Source organism: Lathyrus oleraceus, chromosome 6 (genome assembly GCF_024323335.1).
Source record: "Lathyrus oleraceus cultivar Zhongwan6 chromosome 6, CAAS_Psat_ZW6_1.0, whole genome shotgun sequence".
Lineage (NCBI taxonomy): Eukaryota > Viridiplantae > Streptophyta > Magnoliopsida > Fabales > Fabaceae > Lathyrus > Lathyrus oleraceus.
Genome location: NC_066584.1, coordinates 302,840,973 through 302,864,913, shown reverse-complemented (window position 1 = coordinate 302,864,913; position 23,941 = coordinate 302,840,973). Strand labels below are relative to the sequence as shown.

At 36.4% G+C, this 23,941-nt stretch overlaps 2 protein-coding genes across 2 annotated transcripts; one reads left to right on the top strand and one right to left on the bottom strand.

The window, feature by feature from the left end:
• Positions 1-3,129: 3,129 nt before the first annotated feature.
• LOC127097071 (CRM-domain containing factor CFM3A, chloroplastic/mitochondrial) lies at positions 3,130-8,656 on the top strand. The gene is made up of 9 exons (XM_051035584.1): positions 3,130-4,133; positions 5,300-5,789; positions 5,871-6,001; positions 6,360-6,710; positions 6,988-7,144; positions 7,342-7,634; positions 7,826-7,885; positions 7,997-8,086; positions 8,184-8,656. The coding sequence occupies exons 1-9, from the start codon at positions 3,339-3,341 to the stop codon at positions 8,355-8,357; spliced, it is 2,541 nt and encodes an 846-aa protein (XP_050891541.1). The 5' UTR covers positions 3,130-3,338; the 3' UTR covers positions 8,358-8,656.
• Positions 8,657-8,712: 56 nt separating this feature from the next.
• LOC127097073 (calmodulin calcium-dependent NAD kinase) lies at positions 8,713-20,049 on the bottom strand. The gene is made up of 9 exons (XM_051035585.1): positions 19,892-20,049; positions 19,598-19,789; positions 10,549-10,772; positions 10,397-10,458; positions 10,117-10,320; positions 9,911-10,040; positions 9,489-9,823; positions 9,241-9,385; positions 8,713-9,140 (listed from the first exon to the last, which is right to left on the bottom strand). The coding sequence occupies exons 1-9, from the start codon at positions 19,899-19,901 to the stop codon at positions 8,895-8,897; spliced, it is 1,548 nt and encodes a 515-aa protein (XP_050891542.1). The 5' UTR covers positions 19,902-20,049; the 3' UTR covers positions 8,713-8,894.
• Positions 20,050-23,941: the final 3,892 nt, after the last annotated feature.

Sequence of the window (23,941 nt, the reverse complement as noted above, 5' to 3'; positions counted from 1 at the left end):
AGACAAAACAGCAGTTCCTGCGCTAACACAAGGCAGAATGCAGAGTTCTTCGCATTTTCCGCCGTTGGAGGACTTCCGGACCTCCGATTCAATTTCCGTAAAAGCTATACGTTCGGGGGAACACGACTCACACAATTACGGACTCAATTACAGCTTTAATGCAACTTATTCATCACAATATTTCAGCATTCAACATCCCAATTAGGGTCACTTCAACGGTTTATCACTACCCATGACATGTTAATCTATAATACCCATTAAACGACGATAAACCCCCCTTACCTGAGATAATCCGGCAATCTCTAAGCTTCAAGCTTTTCCGTTCTTCAACCTTTGCTCTCTAGCTCTTCCTCTTTGCCCTTTCTCCACTTTCCACTTTTCAGCCGCTTCTCTGTTTCACGTGAAAACTCTTTACCAAAAATGAAAACCCTTTTCTCTTATTCCAACTTATATATTTTCCACTAATTATTATTCCAAATAATAATAATAATAATAATAATCCAATAATTCAATTTATTTAATTAAATTAATAAATATATTATTAACTTAATTTAAATAATTCTCTTATTTTATTCGGGGTGTTACACATATGAGATTAGGATTTTCGAAAGGGGTTCAAGATTTGATACAAGCACTACAAACTAAGGCTTGGAAGAAGCATGGTGGTTCCGACAAGTTCAAGGTCAAAGGAGATAAGACTTAGAGCAAGAAGTCTTGGTCGAACCCTCAAAGGCATAAGGTCAATGATAGGGCTTTTGAATCCTCGAAAAGAGGAGAAGGAATATCCTATCAGAAAGACAAGGAGAAAAAAAGGTGTGTAGTGTTATAACTGTGAAAAGTGGGGCCACTTGACCAAGAATTGTTGATATAATAAAGACAGGGGAGCAACAAAACACAAAGAGGAAGGAGAGAACCTTGCACGCCAAGATTCATAGATTATGAAGATATGGTGGTTATATTTGTATTTGAAAATGACCATGTCAACTCCAAGATCTGGTTCCTCAACTCAGGTTGCTCGAATCACATGACTGGTCAAAAAATATGGTTAGCATATTTTGACTCATCGAAGAAGAGCAAGGTCAGACTTGCTGATAATAGCTCGTTGCAAGCAAAAGGTACTAGCGACATAGTTATTCAAAGGAGTAATGGAGGAAAAGTTATGATAAAAAATGTACTCTATGTACCTGGAATAAAGTGCAATCTGCTAAGTGTTTGACAACTGGTAGAAAAAGATTTCTTAATGATTATGAAAGATGGAGCAGTAGAGACTGTTTGACTAGTAGTTGCTTTGGCATGTAAGCAAGGTTGGTCGATATTTCACTTAGATGTGAAATCAACATTTTTGAATGGACCTCTAGATGAAGAAGTATATGTCATACAATCTCCTGGATTTGTGATACATGAGTAAGTAAGGAAAATGTAAAGGTTGCACAAAGCGCTCTATGGCCTCAAGCAGACATCTAAGGCATGAAACAAGGAGATTGACTCATACTTGGTCAAATTGGATTCATCAAATGAAAATCTGAGTATGATGTTTATGTTCAGGTTTTGACACAAGATATTACAATCACCTGCTTATATGTTGATGACTTGTTAGTAACTGGAAATAGCTTGGAGAACTTGTCGAAGTTCAAAGAGATGATGAAAAAGGAATTTGAAATGTTGGATCTGGGAAAGTTGTCGTACTTTCTAGGCATGGAATTTCAAATATCTAAGCAAGGTATGGTGCTACATTAAAGAAACCATGTCAAAGAGATACTCAAGAGATTCATGATGGATGATTCGACTCTTACATCTTCGACTGTCGAACCAAATTTGAAGTTGGAGAAGCATGGAGAGGAAGACAAAGTCGATGAAAATTTATTTAAACAAGTTATCGGATCTCTGAGATATGTGTGGAACAGTCGACTTGATATAGGTTTCTCAGACAGATTAGTGAGCAGATACATGAGTGAATCAAAGGTGTCACACATGAAGGCTGCAAAAAGAATCCTTAAAAAGATTGATAAACTATGAAATTCTATTTCGACGAGACTCTGAAAACAAAGAAGTCATGGTTACTTGCTATTCAGATGTTGATCGGTATGGAGATAAGGAAGATCGAAGAAGCACAATTGATTATTTCTTTCAAGTCTTTGGTGCCTCAATATCATGATGCTCGAGAAAGCAACCTGTGGTGGCATTGTCATCGTGTGAGGCTGAATATATATATAAGGATCCTATGTTATGTGTCAAGAAATTTGGATCATATATGTGCTTGAAAAAATGAAGGTCGAAGTGAAGAAACCTCAGGTGCTGCAAATCGACAACAAGTCAATCATAAGTCTTACGAAGATTCCAGTTTTTTTATTTCTTAAAGGAGAAGATAAATCAAGATGAACTTGAAGTAAGACATTTCTCAAGTGAAGCATAGTTGACCTACATTTTTACCAAGGATTGAAGATCGACTGATTCCTAAATTTGAAAAAAAAAATAGTAATAATTCAGATCGAGTATAATTAGCGTTTGTTCGACAACTTGAATTATAGAGTGGTATGTTAAGATATAAGTAATATAATCCAAGTTGTGTGACTCAAATCCAAAGTTAATTAGGGTTTAGAGTTAGTTAGTTAGTAGATAAGTTAGTCAGTTGTATATGAATACATATCATGTAATTCAATTTGAATTCATTCAATAATATAAATCCTTATTTTATATTATCTCTCTTTCTCTGCTCATTAAAAATGCCTTACGCACTAACAACAACGAATATTCCACCTTCAACTCATGTATCTACTTTAAATTGAATCTAGTTGTTTGATGTTCTAAGAAGCAGCCACTAGTGGCACAATCTTGTCCTGAAGTTGAGTATAATGACTTGCATACACAACATATGAACTACTTGATTGAAATTCTTTCTCGTTTAACTCTTACACTCTTTTTAATTTTATCCCATACTTTTTATTTTGAAAATAGTTAAAATTATAAAAATATAAAAAAAAGTAAAGATATATTTAGAATAATAATATTGAAAGTAATAAATATAGATGCCTGATCATTAATTTTTTTTTTTTTTTATATTTGAGAAGGAGGTAGTACTAGTTATAGTTAAACACCTCTGCACAAATTGCTAAAACAATCCTTTTTGTAAAACTAAGTTTAAAAATAATAATAATTAGTGGCAATGGGAGAGGGAAATGAGTTTCCAGTTTTCTATCCAAAAACCAACCTGATATTTGTTTCTACTACAGAACAAGAACAAGGTAAGAACCATACGCCATTTTTTCAATTTCAACCTAACACCACAATCGTTTAGTTTTCTCTCTTTACACATTCATGTGAATCTATCATCAAATTCAATGGCTCTTCTACCCACTCGCCAACTTCACCCATTCCACACTTCTCCTAACTTCAATTCTCTCCGTTTCTTCACCTACACTTCTTCATCAATCCATAGAAACTTCACTTTCAAAACACCCATCACCAATTTCACTTATCTTCGTTTCAGAAAGCCCATTTTTCCTTGCAACAGTTTCTGCACGGATACCTGGTTGAAACGCTGGAATGATTCCTCTTCCAAACACTCCCGTCCAAAACCGCCGCGTGCCATTCTAGATCATTCAAGCTCTGATGATGAGGATGTTGGTGGTAGTAGAATGGATAGGATTGTTGAGAAATTGAAGAAGTTTGGGTATGAAAGTGATGGGGTTGAGAATAAAACAGAAGAGAGTGTGATTGAAAAAGGGTCCGTGGAGGATATATTTTATGTGGAAGAAGGAATGTTGCCTAATACAAGAGGTGGGTTTTCGTCGGAATCTCCATTTGGGGTTGGAAGATTTGGAAGTGATGGTGGTGGTGGAGAAGTAAGGTTTCCTTGGGAGAAACCAGTGGTGGATAAAGAGGTTGAAGAGAGGAGGGCTTTGAGGAAAAAAAGTAAGACTTCTATGGCGGAATTGACTCTTCCTGAGTCTGAATTGAGGAGGTTGCTTAAGTTGAGTTTTTTGAAGAAGCACAAGACGAGAATTGGGGGTGGCGGGGTTACTCAAGCTGTTGTTGATAAGATTCATGAGAGGTGGAAGGCTTCTGAGATTGTGAGACTCAAGTTTGAAGGTGATGCTGCTCTTAACATGAAGAGGATGCATGAGATATTGGAGGTTTGGTTTTTTACTTGTAGATTCTTGTTTATTTAACAAAGTTTTGTTCTCGTTGGAATACTTGCGCAACTTTGGAGCTTCATGAAATTCTTGATAACATTACCAAATAGACTAACCTAGATTGTATGCAATATTATATCATGTTTTACATGTATGGAAAAGGTCTTCTACACAGAAGGATAGCACAATAGCCAACAATTGTGTTATTTGAACTACTAAAATTTGAGAATATTCACGCAATGTTATCATACTCGGCCGTTCTGACCATTTTCTCGGCATGGGAACGCAAAACCAAAAAAACCACGTCAGGCCGTGCCATTCCGTTCCAGATGGGTGACTCGGCTCGAACAAATTGTGATAATGAGATTGGATTCGGAACGAGGCCGCTCTGACGTGGTCACTTCGGCGACATCAGCGTATATGATTTTACCCTTTAATTTTTAAAGATAGCAAGATTATTTTGTTGAATTTTATTGGCATTTGGAAGTTTCTTTTGCTTAAGACTTATGATTTATATTTCTAAATATGAATCTTCATGAATTTTGATTAGTTTATTCTAGTTTTTAAGTATTATGTGTTCATTAGTATTAACCGTATCAGTGTATGCGTCACTAAAATATTGACCGTTCCGCTCCCCGCTCCCTTTCCGTTCCCTTTTTGGGAATGGCCACTTGTACATTCACAGTTAATCACGTCCAAATTTGCGGTTAATGAAGTTAAGTTGGTGGTTGATAAGTTTTGCTACTTGATATATCCATTAACCATCTACTAATCATAATTAAACACTTATTTGATTTGTGTTGTTGAGTAATGAGATTTTAGATAAAAGGTGGAGAGAAAATAATCAATACTTGAAATAATATTGACAATCACTTGAGACTCCTTCGATACAGAAGACTCATTACTAATCCCTATTTATAGGGATGGGATACATAGACTCAATCAAAATCAAGAACAAATTATGATTAAAAATAAGTAATATAAAATCTGATCCTAAGAAATGCTCTAAATTAATATAAAAGATACTATAACATATTTTATAATATTCTAACACGTGTTAACCACTTTAAATGTTCATTAGTGTCTTCAAATGTTCTTTTATAACTCCATCTCTGACTATCAATAATTGTTGCTATATTCTTGTTAATTCTTGATGTTACATTCAGAGAAAAACTGGTGGTATGGTGATTTGGAGGTCTGGCAACTCTGTTTCTTTGTACAGGGGTGTGAGCTACAAGGATCCTTCAATACAACATAACAAACAGTTATATCGTAAACGTGAAAACTCATCGAAGTTTCTATCACCACCTTCTAATAAATTTGCAGTGAACCCTTCTGAATTTACTTCTAATTCCGAGACAAACACTTCACTGGAAAAATTGGAATCTACAAATGATCAGAAAGAAAAAGTCAATCTTCCAAAAGTTAGTTATGAAGATGAAGTAGACAAGTTACTGGATGGTCTAGGTCCTAGATATACAGATTGGTCTGGATGTGAGCCATTGCCTGTTGACGCAGATATGCTTCCTCCAACTGTTCCTGGTTACCAACCTCCTTTTAGAGTTCTTCCTTTTGGAGTGAGACCGACACTTGGTTTAAAGGAGGCAACTGCTCTACGAAGAATTGCTAGGGGACTCCCTCCACATTTTGCATTAGGTTTGTCATCTTTTTCCTTATGCAGTTATGCATGTGAAGTTTGGAATTTCATTATGATCCTATATTTATCATGAAATGTAGGTAGAAACAGGCAGCTTCAAGGTTTATCTGCGGCCATTATCAAATTGTGGGAAAAAAGCTCTATTGCAAAAGTTGCGCTCAAACGTGGTGTGCAGCTAACTACCAGTGAGAGAATGGCAGAAGAGATCAAGGTGATTAATCATGTTTTTCTTTTTTCAATTCCACTAATAAAATTTGTTGACTCTGTTTTTGTAGCTTTGTTATTTTAGCACTTTGTCAATGTTCATGTATCCTTTGTATGCCATTTCCTAATGTTCACATTGTGGATAACTAAATAATGTGCATTGATGTGTAAAAGTCGGTTAGATTGTTTTTGTAATTAGCTTAGTGTAGGATGGAATTTGATGCTGACATCAAATATAAGTAATCAGTATCAAGTTATAGGCTTTTTAACGCGCATAAATGCCCGGTTATCTTGTTATATGCATTTGTACTACACCATTATGCGATGATTTCTTGATGAACATTTGTTTTAATTACCGGATGCAGAAATTGACAGGTGGCATAATACTCTCTAGAAATAAAGACTTCTTGGTCTTTTATCGGGGGAAGAATTTCTTATCATCAGATGTCACTCAAGCTTTGCTAGAGAGAGAAAGAATGGCAAAAGCAATGCAGGATGAGGAGGAGCATGCAAGATTGAGAGCGTCATCATTGATCTTACCATCTATTAATACATCAGAGTTGTCAGCAGAGGCTGGGACTCTTGGTGAAACTTTGGATGCAGATGCAAAATGGGGAAAGACGTTGGATGAGCGTCACGAGCAAAAAGTTATGAGAGAAGTAGAACAATTACGGCACGCCAAGCTTGTTAGAAAGTTAGAAGATAAGCTTTCACTTGTAAGTCCTTCAAGTTTATGCGTGAAGTCAATTCCCACATTATCAACTGGTCTAAATTATTTGTTATAGCAGTTAGATTCGTTTGATTTTTGCACGTGTTTAAGAAGACTCATATAGATTCTAGACATTCCTTATTTTAAATGATATATATACAGTGTTAGTGGTGCCGGAGGTTTTGCTATTTTTTATCATCATCTCTTGGTACCTAATTTCGCACTAGGTTTATCATCCAATTTAGAATTTACATGATTGTGAACCCTGGATTTTTGCTTACCAGGCTGAAAGAAAGATGATGAGAGCTGAAAAAGCCCTAATGAAGGTGGAGGTGTCTTTGAAGCCATCAGAAAACAGAGCAGACTCAGAAAGCATAACCGATGAAGAGAGATTTATGTTTCGCAAATTAGGATTGCGGATGAAAGCTTTCTTACTTATGGGTAGAGCGCTCTATCTAGATAATATATTCTTTACTCTTTGTTAGGAACACTTTGATTCACTTCACCACTTGCTAAGGGTGGTATGAAAGAAATCAAATAGAAAAAGTTTATGTTAAAATTAAATCTGATTCATGATAATGATATGTGAGGGTACTTTAATTATGTGGTTTTAAAATGAATGTAATCCATGGTTTCAGGTAGACGTGGAGTATTTGATGGTACTATCGAGAACATGCACTTGCATTGGAAGTATCGGGAACTGGTCAAGATAATTGCGAAGGCTAACAACTTTGAACAGGTTAAAAAAATTGCACTGGCTCTTGAAGCTGAGAGTGGTGGTGTTCTGGTTTCAGTTGACAAAGTTTCAAAAGGATATTCTATACTTGTTTATCGAGGAAAGGATTATAAACGTCCGTCAATGTTGAGACCAAAGAATCTCTTGACAAAGAGAAAGGCTCTAGCACGTTCAATTGAGCTTCAGCGACATGAGGTATGCTTTTAAACTTATTTCTTATAATTTCAATCTTGTAAATAATCGATAAAAGATATGTTCCTGTATTCTAGTTGTACTATAATTATTTCTATTCATTTCTTCCTCAATGTAAATGTACATATGTATGCTTTTATTATATTTTTCGTATTCATAATAAACGCTACCTGCTTCATTCTGTTGACAAACAGGCACTTTCGAGTCACATTTCAACTTTGCAAAGTAAAGTGGAGAAGTTAAGATCCGAAATAGTACGTGATACTGATCTATACATTTTTCACATCTCATATTGCAATCTAAGTTGTATATTATACTGAAACCTCTGTTTGCTGATCTTGTCCGCTCTGTACCATTTTTTATAGGAACAAATAGAAAAAGTAAAGGAGGAAGGAGATGAAGATCTGTATAATAAATTAGATTCAGCTTATTCTACAGATGATGATAGCTCAGAGGTCTTTCTCTCTCTCTCTCTCTCTCTCTCGCCCTGGACTATAGGAATTTATGACACTGTATTTCATTTTGTATTTGTGTTAATATCTATATATGTAGGTGGAGGATGATGAGGAAGGTGACGAGACATATCTTGAGAGCTACAATAATGAAAATGATAGGGAAGTTGAAGATGATAGTGAAGTTGAAGATGATAGTGAAGTTGAAGATGATAGTGAAGTTGAAAATGATACGATTAATTTCCAACCTGAGGAGTTTGCCTCACGTAGCTGAAGGTCAAGAATCGCGGTTTTGTGGATTCCTGACGCTTATGTAAATCACCAATGGCGACTGCAGCTGATCGAGGAAGAATGTAGTAGCTCGTTCGGATCAAACAATTGAAAAGTTCATTCTCAATTCAGATTATGCAAGTGGACAGTGTCCTGAATGTAATTGCGTATACAGTATTATGGTTAGTATAAGATGTAGTATGTATATACATTTGTTGGTATTAAGTTCTCTAGAATTGAATAAGTTAAGGGGTCTGTTAACATATGATGATTCTTATAGAAAAATATATCTGCTGATTCTGATGTTTTATTTTTTAAAATATTGAAAAGAAATCGGTTTTCTATATACAACTACATAATTTTCACAAATGCATTTTCATTTGCACCAATTTAGAAATTTCAGGATTGTGTCATGGTTTTACACCAATACATTTTGAAAAGCCTTTTCTTTCTTGTCTTAGTAAATCATAGAATTGAAATAAACAAATGTTTTTATAACATCACACTTCACAAGATAGTAACATTGGTTCTGGCAGAAAAGTCATATTTTCCCGACGGACTTTTCTATTTTATGAATGGATTTCCTTAGCTCTTTCTGAACATTAGACCTTGAAGGTGACAGAACAAAGTCATTCCAAACAGAACCAGGTTCCATTACCGGACTCGGTTCCATGTGAAGTTCACAGATGGAGTCAGCTTCAGCATTCAAACTTGCTACATTGTTCAAGCTTTTGATATCTTCAGGATCCACTAGTAGATTGTGATCACCATCTTTCCACCCAATAAGCTGTTTTTTCATATGAAAAGCAAATCACCCTCTTGTTATTTCAACACTAACTAGTAGAGTGTAAAATCAACCACAGAGAGAGGAAAAAAAGTTTGTTTACCTTTGGTGGAACCCCAACACCATTTGTGCAAAACAACCTTGCATTATCAACAAGTTTGCAATATTTTGGAAATGCCTTGGCAAATCTTTTGTGAGATTTCAATTGTGAATTGACCCTTACTGCCCTCCCTGTCATAATAGCTCTCCTGTTAAAAGTTCCAATAGGAAATGTTAAATTCTATATCATAACCAAAAATCACACTATGAAAATATACTAATATAGTTGAATTGATTCACAATGATATTTACCTAATGCCTCTAATAACTGCAAGATATCCATCACAAACCACACCAACTAGCTCAATTCTGTAAGGTTTTTGACTGTGTTGTTCTGCTTTAGAATTTTCCGCCTGCTCTTCTGTCTCATTCACTTCCTCCCAGTAATTTTCAGTAATTGTTCCATCCTCTGCCACTTTATACCCTACCCCCATTCTGTACTTACATTTGTGAACATTTCTTGCCATAGCAATAGTCTGCTCCACAAAAGGCTCCCATGAAAACGTACCGTCCATGATCACATCTCGCCCTTTGTTTAGAGCCGCTACTAGTAGAGACGATGCAGCATCGGTGGAAGATTGATGCACCTGCTCAGATTTTGACTAGTTTATCGCATACAGATACAATGAATGACCATAGTAGCATCACATGAAAGTGTTTACATAGAAGCATACCAATTCAGAAGTTAGAAGCATGTCATCATGGTGACCCCTAGAGTTAAGGGTTTTATATATGACATCTTTCTCCTTAAAAGCATCTGCCTCAACAACCACAGCCTTCGAAGATGCTCCTAACCAAAATGATCTGCCAAAGCCATTTTATTTATCGCGCAACGATAATCGCAACTCACGAGAGTAGAACTAGAATGGATGATACTTACTCTTTAAGAATGTCTTTAAGAACGGTACTTTTTCCGGCCCCCATGCCACCGCCCATGAACAGAAGCACTGGACTTCTCTCACTGAGGTCCATCGGGACCATGACTCCCTTATCACCGTCATCGATTACTCTCATCTCTGCTACCAAAGTAGAGAACACTCTTGTCAACTTCAGGTTCTTGGTTACTCTCTCAAATCTCTGCTTCCTGTCAACATGTACAACACTTACATAGTTTCATTCTCACTTATATAATGATGTGACGTTTTAGAGTAAAACTTTACCTTGTAGCTGCCAATAAAATTTCTTTCAGTTTTGTTTTGTGCTGAGATTGAGTATTCAATACCTAAAATTTAGATAAGAAAGAGATACTTAATACTCAACACTTAACACTCAACATGCAAGGGAAGGAAAATTGAAGGAATGGAGAATGAACCTGACTAATAACAAATGGAGCTTGTTTCCAGTGAAATGCAAAATAACTGAGAATGCATCTCTCAAACTCATCAACCAATTTGACATAGAGAGATTCAGAGTCCTTTTCATTGACAAGATATTCAAATATGCTCTGCTCACAGTCTTTAGATTTTTGTAGGTATTGTTGGGCAAGTATGCATAGCTCTGGAACTTCACTAGCATCTTCAAATCCTAATTGCCTAGCTGCACACATACAACCCAATGTAAATTTATGAATTCATCAAACGTTCAGTTGCAAAATGATAGTCTTTATTCTTGGCTCACAAACCTTAATTTTTAGGTGAAATGCTTAATGTGACTCCTAATAATAACCTTTTATGTTTGATTCCTATAGTTGAGTAGATTGAATCACATTTATTGTTAGAATGAGTCTTTTTAATCACAACCATCTATTCTTGATCAAAAGGTTTATAAGTATTGTTATCATTCTCACATATAAAATGCATTCTCACCAAAAGATACAATGACTGAGGGGAACTTGACCAAAAACCTCAGCAACTAAGTGATTCAACCCAAAAGATACAATGATTGAGAGGAACTAGACCAAAAACCTCAACATCTAAATGATTCTAAAGTTAGTAAGACCTAGTCTATTTCGATGATAGTCCCTTAGGACATCCATGTGTTTACCATCCCACCAAATAAAATCTACTAATGTTCGACCTAAGTTAGTAAGTCTATCTGCACAGTGGTTGTCCTCCATGTAGATGTGGGTAACCAAGAAGTATATAGACCTCATGCCTATTAAAAAGTTTTTCCATCTATTTCTTTTATACGCCACGGGAGAAGAGAATAATTGTCACAAGCCAACACCACTAGGCTAGAGTCAGATTCCAACCAAAAATTAGTCCACCTCATTGCCATTGTGCTCCATTGCCAAAATAGCTCCCATTAGCTCTGCAAACAGAGCATCACCTGGTCCCACTTTACATGAAAAACTACATAAGTGAGTAGTATCATGGTCTTTAAAAACACCTCCACGCGCTGCATAAGAGGGTATGTCCTGTGAAGTGTCATCAGTATTAGCTTTTATCCAATTTTCCAAAGGAGGACTCCGTAAAACATCCTTGACAGTAGACATAGAAGGTGGATGAAAACCTTCAAAATCATGAAATCATACATGACATTGCTGGATGTTGTCATGGTCAAAGAGCCTGAAAGTAAAACCTGAGACATGATGCAAGTAATTGATGTTCTCTAAGGTATGAAAGTATCATTGAATCTAGCCTGGTTCCTCACTTTCCAAATATTGTCAAAAATATTAATTATGGCTGCAAGCAAAACTACAGAACATTCCTTCGACCAGGACTGTCCAAGAAGCTTCCAACAATCATCCATCAAAATAATGGCAGGGCCTGAGTTCACTATTGAGGCAAAGGTTGCCCAATCCAATTGTCTAACCAGAAGTTGACACTATTCCCATTGCCAATGAGCCAAGAAGAATTAAATTTAAACTCGACATAGGCTTCATACTACTCCAAATAGAGGAGAATATGTGATAACCTATATTCCCTCCAAGCCTAAGAACTTTGTTACTCAGCATGTTGTCCCAATGGTCCTAAGAGTTATCCAAATGCCAGCATTGCAAGAGATTTGAGGCCAGGAGTAGACTAACATACTATGAATGACAACTTTTACCAACAAAATTCTCCAGAAATAGACAACAGAGAGGCCTTCCAAGCAGCAAGTTTAATCTTGATTCTATCAATAATAAATTGAAAGTAGATTGGTTTAGGCTTGCTCTTAAAATTGAAGTTGGCCATTGCAATAGGCATGTACTTCTCTATGTAGTCTGCACCATCAACCTTAGGGATGAGGATGAGGGTATTGGAGTTGTAATTTGGTAGAACCCAACCATCTGCGAAGAATTGCATTGTGGATCTAATCACATCTTCTTTGATGATTGACCAATATGTTTGGAAGAAGAGAGGGCAAAAACCATTAGGGCCTCTGTCACTCTTGAGGCAAAAAACAACACCCATCGATTTCCTCATGTGAAGACAACATGCTGATAAGGTTGTTAGCTTGATCATTGACAAGGTGAGGAACCGTCCTTTCCACTAGGTTGTTGTCCTACAAAATAGGAAGAGTGTTAAACAATTAAGTATAGTGATTTACCACATGCGTGGCAATCATGTCAGGATCAGTTGAAAAATTGCCCTCAATCTTCATTAAATATATCCCTCTTGTTCTGTTCTTAATCTTTGCAATCCTGTGGAAGTACTTTATGTTCCTATCACCTTCAACAAACCACATCACTCTGGCTTTTTCTTTCCAGAACATTCTTCCGTAGAGAGGGCATTGTCTAATCTGACCTGAGCCTATTTTTCTTTGTCACTGAGCTCATCAGAGTGGTCTTGGACAACTATGATGTCCCGCACATCTTGCAAATAAACATCATATTTTCTAACATTCTCGTGAATATTTCCAAAAGTAGTCTTGTTCCATTCCTTGATCTTTCCTTGATCTTTCCTTGATCTTGTTCTTCAACAGCTGCAATTTCTTGTTGAGAATGAACATAGGGCATACCACCACCACACTTCTCCAAATTGATTCCACCAAGTCCCTGAAATCCAGATGTTTGGACCACATGTGGATATATTTGAACTGGGAACTAAACTTGCTCTCCTGACACTGAAAGTCTAGTAGAAGAGGGTAGTGATCTGACCTATTTTTTGTGAGAGTGCAGCAGGAAATGAGGGAGCAAGAATCGATCATAGCATGTGTACGAATTACTCTATCCAACCTCTTTTGAGTTGTCCCTTACGCCCATTGGACTAGGTAAAAGGACCCCTAGTGGTTGGCAGATGGATAAGCTTGTTGGTGTCTGTCCAGTTAGAGAAATCCTGCATTGGAACCTTTGTTGGCTGATAGGAACCCTTGTATTCATGCATTCCAAGTATGGTATTAAAGTACCCTAAAAGAACACAGGGAAGATTATGAGAGCTTGTCACACCTTGCAGGGTATTCCAAAGAGGCCTTCTGGTTAAATAGTTTGTGGATGCATAGACTACAGAAAAACCAAACTCGTTACTATTATACTGAACTGTTGTTGGTCATCCGGGCTTATCATTCTAGGATCTATATCTGTCTTACAAAGGCACCAGAGGTTAGCCTCAAGACTATCAAGTTTGTGGCAAAAAAATTCATGTTAATTCTATCCAGCCATCTACAAGGAAGACTTGTCTGAGACATCTAGGGTTCAGCAATGAACATTAGATGTGGCTTATGTACATTAATCAATATTTTCAGGGCCAAATTTGTGGGAGAGTTGGCCAATCCTCTCACATTCCAAAAAATGACCTTCATGGAGAGGGCGTGCAAGGCGGGCTACCGCACAGGGCCTCAAATTTTTCACGATAAAAGTATAGCTAAATGAGACCTCATAAAATATTTGTCAGGTTAAATAGTGATTAAATAGGGTCTCTATTTGTTTTTCCCTTGTTAAAGTGTAACTAACCTACACAGAGTCTCCAAACACTTGAGACGGCTTTGGGTGTGATATCACTAGACCTGGATCTGGTACTATAACTGGTTCCTTTGTGGTTGTTTTCCTCTCGTGTTTCCTTTTGGATTTTGATGTAACCAACTAGAAACCATCATCCTGGTTGTGGCCTCACTATCTTTTTGAGTCAAAGCTTCATTCTCTTCTACATCTACCATATTAGCCCAAGAAGTCTTAAGGAATTCCACATATTTCCTAACCACTTCAGGTATGCTTTTCTTACCTATTCTTCCCACCTCCAGTGCTTTTTGAGTGTTGTCAACAAATTCAGAGTCCATGGAGTCCTTTGATTCCCCATGGTCTGGTTCAAAATATTTCACCACCAGTGTTTCCATAATTGTAATGTCCTTTGGATTGCTACCACTGGTTTCAACCACAGTTGGTATAACCATAGGCTCCACTTGAGTAGGCTCCATCTGAATTTAAAGTTCCCCACATGCTCCTTGCCTTTGTCATTGTTGTCTTCAGTCTCCTATTTTTCACTTGCATCTTTGCTAGCCACCTAAACATATTTCCTTTTGTTCTCTTCTGCTTTGTTGATCAATGTTTCTCTCTAGTTTTGGTTATGAACCATAACAGGTCTTCTCTTCCAAACATCAAAATGATGCCTAATGCAGTTGCAATAATTGCTGAAATCTGGTACACTTTCGTACTCCAATTCAAAAAAAAAGGAAAAGCCTTGTCTTTCCACCAAAACCTTGTATCTTAGTTCTTTAGAAATTTCCATGTCCACAAGAACGCTAACATAACGCCCAAAAGGTCTTTCAAAACACCCTTTGATGGTTGCTGAATCAGTGCATAAAGGGGTCCCTACGCTACTAGCAATGACAAATAGAATTTTCGGTCTGCAGTACTCTTGAGAGAGGCCATGGATTCTCACCCAGACTTGAGCCGAGATTTGCCTCAAAGTGGTTGGGTTGAAGTACTTGGTACAATGAAAAAGTTTCAAGTAATCAAGACTTAAGTTCCACGAGTTCAGAGCTCTAACCCTTCTAACATCTTCTATAGATGAAAAGGAAAATTCAATATACGCTTTCTTTATGTTGGTTCACAAGGTGAAGAAGATGAAAATGAAATAAGAGAGAAAAGAGCGAATAATAAACTTCCACTACTCTTACAAAACGGTTACAACAAATGATTACGCACACACACTGTACACAATGCACACACCCAGTACACTACACTGCTGTATACACTGTTGACAACTACACTTGTTTATATATACAAACAATAATGCCACATATAGGCAAAAGTGCTTACCTACACTAGATAGGTTAAGCTTAACAAAAACTAATATTATTACTACTACTATTGAATATGAATTATTTATAACACCATCCCTTAATTCATATTCAGCTAATCAAAACTAACAACACCAATTCCATTCCTTAAGTGGAGAAATTGATTAGTTTCGATCGCTTTCGTCAGAACATCTGCCATCTGCTTATAGGTTCTACAATGCATAACTTCTAGCACTCCATTCTGAACCTAACTTCTCAGAAAGTGATACTTAGTCTCAATAAGCTTGCTTCTCCCATGCAGCACTGGGTTCTTGACAAGATTGATTGCAGACTTGTTATCAATCATCAGCTTCAGAGGTTTGTTTTCCTTGATCTTCATATCGTGCAGTAAATTCAGAAGCCAAACAGCTTGACATGAAGCCACAACACCTGCAATGTATTCAGCTTCACAGGTTGACAAAGCAACAACTGATTGCTTCTTGGAACACCAAGAAATAGGACTTCCCAGATACTTAAACAAATATCCAGAAGTACTTCTTCTGTCAACCCTGTCTCCACACCAATCAGAGTCTGAGTAACACATTAACTATGAATTAGTCTTTTTTCCAAAAGGGAATAAAACTTCATACTTCAGAGTCTCCTTAATATACCTCAGAATCCTGACAGTAGCTTGGTAATGAGACCACTTCGATTTACTCATGAACCTACTAACCATTCCAACTGCATAGCAAATATCAGGTCTGATATTACACAAATACCTCAGAGATCCAACCAACTGCTTGAAAGTTGTAGCATTTACATCATCATCTTCAAGATCAGAATCCAATTTTTAATTTGTTTCTGAAGGTGTGACCACAACCTTACAATTCAACAGCTCAAATTCATACTTCAGCTGATGCAAAATGATACCCTTTTCAGAGTACATAATCTCCATCCCTAGCAAATATGTCATAATCTCCACCTTCTTGAACTTAACTATCTCATGTTCACAACTTTCTGTTAGCAATATGTCATAAACATACAGACATACTAGAATCATATTGTCTTCAGAAGTCTGCTGAACATAGACACCATACTCCATCTCACACTTTCTGAATCCTTGAAGTTTGAAAAATGAATCAATTTTCAGATTCCAAGCTCTAGGGTCTTGTTTCAACCCATACAACGCTTTATGTAACCTGTACACCATCTCTTCCTGATTCTTTTTCACAAATCTAGGAGGTTGTGATACATACACCTCTTCTTGCAATGGACCGTTCAGAAATGCAGATTTCACATCCATATGCATTAGAGACCAATTCATGTTAGCAGCTATCGCAGTCACCAATCTGATTGTCTCATGTTTCGCTACAGGAGAAAACACCTCAAGGTAGTCTAACCCAGGTTTTTGTAGAAACCCTCTTGCCACTAACCTTGCTTTGTGTTTGCCAATTGATCCATCTGACTTCAGTTTCACCTTGAAAATCCACCTGACGTTGATGGCCTTCTTGTTCTTTAGAACCTTAGTCAACTTCCAAGTCTTGTTTCTTTCTATAGCCTAAAGTTCTTCTTTCATGGCCTTCAACCACACTTTCTTCTTGAGCACTTCTTCAATACTAACTGGTTCAAAGTCTACTAACATGGCACACTGAATGATTTCTTCTTCAGAGTTTACTTCAGTATCTTGCAGCATGTCAAACTCTGCAAACCTTCTTGGAATGTTTCTGATTCTATGGCCTCTGAACTTGTTCAAAATCTTCTTCGGACGCTGGAACAATATCAGATGCTGGAACCCCAGAAATACCACCTTCAGAGGCATGACCATATTCAGAGTCTGGAATATTCTCAGAGTCTGGATCACCACCAGAATTTGAATCACTATCAGAATCTAGATCAAAATTAGATTCACCTTCAGAGTCAGACTCGCCTTCAGAGTCAGACTCACCTTCAGAGTCGCCTTTAGATTCTGACTCATCTTCAGAACCTTCAAATTCTGAAGTATCTTCAGCAGTTAACTCACCAAAATTAGATTGAGATTTACTCCAATCCCACACTTCTGATTCCTTCACAATGACATCTCTACTGAATTCAACCTTGTCAGTGACAAGACAATAGAGCTTACAAGCACCTATATTGTGGTACCCTATAAGAAACATAACTCTGCTTCTGTCATTCAACCTCCTTCTCTTAGCATCTGGAACATGTTTGTAATAAACAGAACCAAACATCTTCAGATGACTCACATTTTGCTTATCTTCAGTCTAATTATCTAAAGGAACAATTTTCTTCAGCTTCTTGGTTGGACACCCGTTGAGCACATATGTTGTAGTGGCAACAACTTCTCCCCACAAGGTGTAAGGTAGCTTCTTCTCCTTCGCATTGCTCCTTGTCATATCAAGCAAAGTTCGGTTTCTTACCAGGAGCTATTTTCAGAGCCTGCTAATCTACCTCCATTTTATAGTTTCTCTCAGTCAGACGCAACTCTTGTGCCTCTAGACTGCTTTGCAACTCTTTAATTTTCATGGTGCTAAGATCCTTAGAATGTTCAATTTCTACCACAATATAATCAAACTAAGGAGTAAGAGATCTAAGTACCTTCTCCATGATCCTTTCATCAAAGAGAGTTTCTCCACACGACTTCATCTCATTTGTGATCAGAATCATTCTGGAGATGTAGTCAGGTACCTTCTCACTGTTCTTCATGCTGAGATTCTCATACTGCTTACATAGAGACTGAAGCTTCACCCTCTTCACTGATGCATCACCGCCGTAGCATCGTACCAGTGTGTCCCACGCAGCCTTCGTCGTCGTCGAATCAACGATTTTCTCAAACACGTCTGCATCCACCGATGAATGTAGAACAACACATTCTGATCCTTCCTCCTTAGATCACGCCGAGCATTCCTCTACGCATCCGTTGCATTTTCAGGAAGTGCAACCGGAACGTCGTTGACGAGATCAAGAACATCTTGAGCGTCAAACAACACACGCATCCGAATCATCCACTGATTCTAGTTCTTACCATCGAACACTGGAAGCTTAGTACTCAGATTACCGTTTCCGCTCTTCTTCAATCTTGTGCAAATCACTCAGATGTCACAAAACACTAGTATTTTCCAATCCGGCAGAATCAAGAAATATGATTCTATTACGATTTCGATCAGAAATTCAACACGAATTTAAGAAACGAAATCAATCACACAACGCCTCACCGTTCACTCGTGTTTCCTTGTGGATCTGAACCGGAACTCTAGATACCAATTGTTGGTGCACAAGGTGAAGAACATGAACATGGAATAAGGGGAGAGAATAACAAACTTCCACAACTCTTACAAAATGGTTACAACAAATGGTTACGCACACCCACCGTACACAATACACACTCAATACACTGCACTGCTGTATACATTATTGACAACTACACTTGTTTATATATACAAACAATAATATCACGTAGGCAAAAGTGATAACCCATACTAGCTATGTTAAGCGTAACAAAAATTAATTATATTACTACTATTGAATGTGAATTATTTCTAACACTTCAAGGATGTTACACCCCATCTCCCAATCGATTTCCATATTGTAGAAAATTTATTACGCAGACCAACCACAATTAGGGGAACATTACCTTTTGGGTAGACGATTCTCCATGAAGATTGTGTTTGCAAGATTCTACCATTTTCTAATATTCATCTTCAGGTATGACAATTACAATTCTATCCCTTTTGACACAAGGTTTAGAAAATTGACTAATCGAAATGTGACTAATTAGATCAACATTGCAAATCGCGATATGGTTATTGCAAAACAAGTAATTTAATTGGGATTTGTTCGAGTTAAAGTTGAATTTTCATAACAATTTTTCCTGAACCAACTTGCATTTAGTTAATTTAAATAATTAGAATTCTCTCTATTTCTAAAGTACAGCTTGACTAGAAAGCACGCCTACTATCCTTTAAAGTCTACTTTGCTGATATTTTAATCACAAGGCCTATCTAATACACTCTGGATATATGAGTCATCATTACAAAAATAAACAAATTCAATAATGTTTTCATTCACCATTTCACATTATATGACACCTTAAAATTTAAAACAAAATAATAATAATATTTTCATTCTCCCTTTGATATTTTAATAATTTAATTCTATTTTTGCAAAACATTTATATTTTCTGTTTTCTTAAGCAATTTTTTCCCACAGCTTTTCTATTCTACTTCATTTTCCTTCTTTTTGACTAAGCTTATCTTAGAAATCTCAAAAAGTTAAAACATCCGTACCAACATAGTGGGAGAATTTTTCTATCTTTTCAATACGTCCAGATTCTGACTTATCCACTTTGGGAATGATCTTATCGTCTACAACCACCGTTGACACTTGCTTCCGGTAACGCGAGGCGGCGGCAGCGGCAATCAAACCGGCAAAGGAGGCAGCCAGAACATGTGTGAGGCGGATGGCTTTGCCATAACCATCTGAAAATTAAACAGTATATGTTGGAGTTGAACTTGTCATGTTTTTAATTATACAAACATAATATTTATGTCGTGTTGAAAAAAATGAAGAGAAAGAAAAACCTTGATCCATGTTGTTGGAGATTTACAATCAGAAACACAAATTGACTTGAGCAAATAAAGAAGCTATGAAAGAGTAGTTGGCTGCCATAGCTCAAATTTAATGTACAACTCATTTTTTTTATTTGTAGTTAAAACACATATTAAGACAGACACAAATTCCGGCATGATAGTGACGGAAAGCTGACTAATAAAAAATTGTAATCTTTAATTAAAGAAAAAGATAAAATTAAGAAATAAAATAAAATACATTTTTGATTTTATTGATATCTTTTTAATGTCTCAAAAGAAAAGACTACGTGTATTACTTACTCGGTGAAAATTCGCCGCACAGTTCAAAGTTTGAAATTCGAGCGTACCACATCACAACAAACCTTTTCATCAGAATTACTTGTAAGTAAAAAGTAGGTTTAAATATATTTTTGGTCTCTCTATTATATAATTTTTTTATTTTTTAGTTCCCATTTAATTTTTTAGCGTTTTGGTCCTCCAATTTAATTTTGATTTGTTTTTTTTATCCCTCCAAACTTTGGCTTACATGGCAATGGCAAGTGAAAAGGCTGAGTTGACATACAATAGTTTCTGATTTTTTTTAATAAGTTAAATAATAAAATATATTTATAAATTAAAAAGAGTAAATTGAAGATGAAACTCTAAATCTCCGGTTCATCCCCTTTTCTTTTTCAATCTTCAATCGTTCATCCCATTTCTTTCAGCAGTTCATCCCCTTTCCTAAATCGTTCTTAAAAACTACCAGAACCTCATCGTCTACATCATATCGTTCTTAATCTTCAACCATGTCCAGATATTCCCAAGGAAGCAAATGCAGCAAATCACATTTCATCTGTGACGAATGTAGATGTGTCATCGATGCACCATTAATGACATCATGGACTGGTGTTAACCCAAGACGTCGTTTCTATGAATGTGGAATGTACAAGGTATTTAACTTATCTCATTCAAATTTATGTCTGTTACATTCGAAATTCATTGAAACTCTATTTCTTCTGCATTCTTTCTAGCTTCAGGGACACAAAATGTGCAATCATTTTGTCTGGTATGATGAGGAGATGACTCCAAGATCAAAAGAGTTCATTTCTTCATCGAATGAAAGATTAGGTGTAGAGAAGATTAAAGTCGATGAATTGAAGATGAATATCAAGTTTATGAAAATCCAGTTGAAGTTTACAATTGGGATGATCATTGTGTTTTTAATAGGACTAGTTGCCACAAGTATATTGAATTAGGAATTGCCTATGTTCTTTAGTTTTTGAACCAACCATGTTGTGTTGTTGTTGTTTAGTTGATAAGGTTTTGAAACAACCTTGATGTAAACCATGTAACCAAAAATTATGAATGGAAAAATTTTGTTCCAAATATTATTCCAATTTTGTGACAGTAAACTAGTGTAATGACAATATGCAACAAGAAAGCAAAATTTGTGCAATATGCAAGCAAATTTTTTGCAATATGCAACTTGTGGAATATCTCAAAAATATGCAGTATGTATAGTTGATAAGACAATATGCACATATAAATTGACAGACCAATATGCACCAAAAATAAATATTATCATAACATCAAAATAACCATTGTCATTACATCAAAATAATCATTGTCATTACAGTTAAATCCCATTTTCTACAAGCACATGTCTTTTGTTTTAGATTAACAACATATGTTTTGTTTCCATTTGTCACACCATATATGGACAAATCATCATCATCATGCCATGCAAGTGTCCAATTTTTAGCAACCTTCTTGTTCTTTTCAAGCACCAATTGTATTCTAGGATAAATATCACCATTGTACTTACTCAATGCATCCTTCTGACAACTATCCTCTTAGTCAAATAATGCTTGATCTCTTCTAACATAGTTATGACTGGTTTATATATATACTCTAGAATTACCTTGTTAAAAGCCTCACACATGTTATTTTCTTGAAGGTCACATTTAGAATAAGTCCTGAAATGTGACCTTCTTCAGTGTTGTGTAGGAATATCTTTCATTTCCTTCCAAGCAGCTTCATTCAAGCCTTTCATCCTTAGCATTGCCCTCTCCCATGCTACAACTGTTGTAGCCCTTGCTGCACTCCACATAACCTCTTTCAATTCCAACCCAAGATATTTCTTCTTCCAGTTCCCATATAGATGCTTCACGCAAAGGCGTTTCTCCACGTGTGTACTCACACTCTGCACTGCTTGTACTAGGTCCTGACAATAATATAAGGTGATAATCAATATCATGTTACACTATATTCAGGAAAACTTATACAATGAAAGCAAAAGGATGTTACATTAAAATGTCACCTTCTGTTGGTATGAAATAAAAGCATATCACATATGGTTTATGATTTCTAGATCCTCCATTATAATGTCGATGAACCACTCCTAAGAGTCTTTTGTCTCAGCCTCCATAACAACATAAGCAATATGATATATCTTGTTATTTCCATCCATCCCCACAGCTGCCATCAATTGCCCACCATAGTCTCCTTTCAAAAAACAAGCACCCAAGATTATTAATGGCCTACAATATTTTGAAAATCCAAACTTACAAGAATCTAAACATACATAAATCCTCTTAAATACATGACCTTCATTAGAATCAGCACATTGCACCACTACATTACTATTAGGGTTTGACTTTAGTAACTCTTGTGCATAAAGTCTTAAATGGGTGAGGTGTATGCAATACATCAGAGTCATCATCCACAACAAAATTGTTCACATTATCAACTAACTTATTAGAAGGTAAGATTGTGGTCCAATCTATATCATCAATCTCATCACTATGCTCATACTCAATGTCACTGACACTGTCCAAATCATCTTCATTTCCAACATAGTCTGGGTCAACACTTTCACTCTCCACCTGTACTTTATCCTCAACATTTTTACTCCCTACTTACACTTCATCCTCAACATTTTCACTCCCAACTTGCACATCATCATCAACCCTGTCAGCTTTTACTTCCTCATCATCATAATTTGGAGAAAATTCATCATTAAAATGTACTTCCTCAGCATAATCATGAACTAATTATGCATCATCTATCACTTCAGGATTACCAATGGTATGCTCTACATACACATCTATCAATTCAAACCCATTAGCATCCTCAATAAACTTAAGAATATTAGCATCACAGTTAAGGGGTCTAAGGTCACGACTAAAGCCAAACCTAAGGTTCCAGTACCACAAACATTTGATATTTGTATATCCCTTATTTCTTCCAGCTGCATATAAGACATATAGTCTACATCCCACTTCCAATTCATTTCGGAGACTATTCCATTAACGCACCACTTGGCATGTGTTTCTGCTAGTTTTCCCCTATTCCAACATAGCCTGGGTCAACACTTTCACTCCCCACCTGTAACTCATCCTCATTATTTTTACTCCCTACTTATACTTCATCCTCAACATTTTCACTCCCAACTTGCACATCATCATCAACCCTGTCAGCTTTTACTTCCTCATCATCATAATTTGGAGCAAATTCATAATTAAAATGTACTTCCTCAGCATAATCATGAACTAATTATGCATCATCTATCACTTCAGGATTACCAATGGTATGCTCTACATACACATATATCAATTCAAACCCATTAGCATCCTCAATAAACTTAAGAATATCAACATCACAGTTAATGGGTCTAAGGTCACGATTAAAGCCAAATCTAAGGTTCCAGTACCACAAACATTTGATATTTGTATATCCCTCATTTCCTATCATTTCTTCCAGCTGCATATAAGACATATAGTCCACATCCCACTTCCAATTCATTTCAGAGAATATTCCATTAACGTACCACTTGACAGGTGTTTCTACTAGTTTTCCCCTATGATGAATTCTTAACCTAATTGAACGATTCTGAGATGGCCTGGAAAATAAATTAAAATGCACAATCATAACTTGTACCCATAAAAGACAGATATAGAACAAGAAACCCTAAACCCATAGAACAAAAAGTGTTTCACATACCTCAAACAATATTTCACTTCTTTGTTCTTCTTCTTCTGAATACTCAGTGTCAACAAAATG

Bases quoted from the DNA above. Each gene is read 5' to 3' on its own strand.
- LOC127097071 (XM_051035584.1), top strand. From the start codon at position 3,339: ATGGCTCTTCTACCCACTCGCCAACTTCACCCATTCCACACTTCTCCT. The intron at 6,711-6,987 runs GTAAGTCCTTCA...TTTGCTTACCAG, and splicing joins TAGAAGATAAGCTTTCACTT to GCTGAAAGAAAGATGATGAG. The intron at 7,886-7,996 runs GTACGTGATACT...CATTTTTTATAG, and splicing joins AGAAGTTAAGATCCGAAATA to GAACAAATAGAAAAAGTAAA.
- LOC127097073 (XM_051035585.1), bottom strand. The intron at 9,824-9,910 runs GTATGCTTCTAT...AAATCTGAGCAG, and splicing joins TGCTTCTAACTTCTGAATTG to GTGCATCAATCTTCCACCGA. The intron at 9,386-9,488 runs GTAAATATCATT...AACTTTTAACAG, and splicing joins GCAGTTATTAGAGGCATTAG to GAGAGCTATTATGACAGGGA.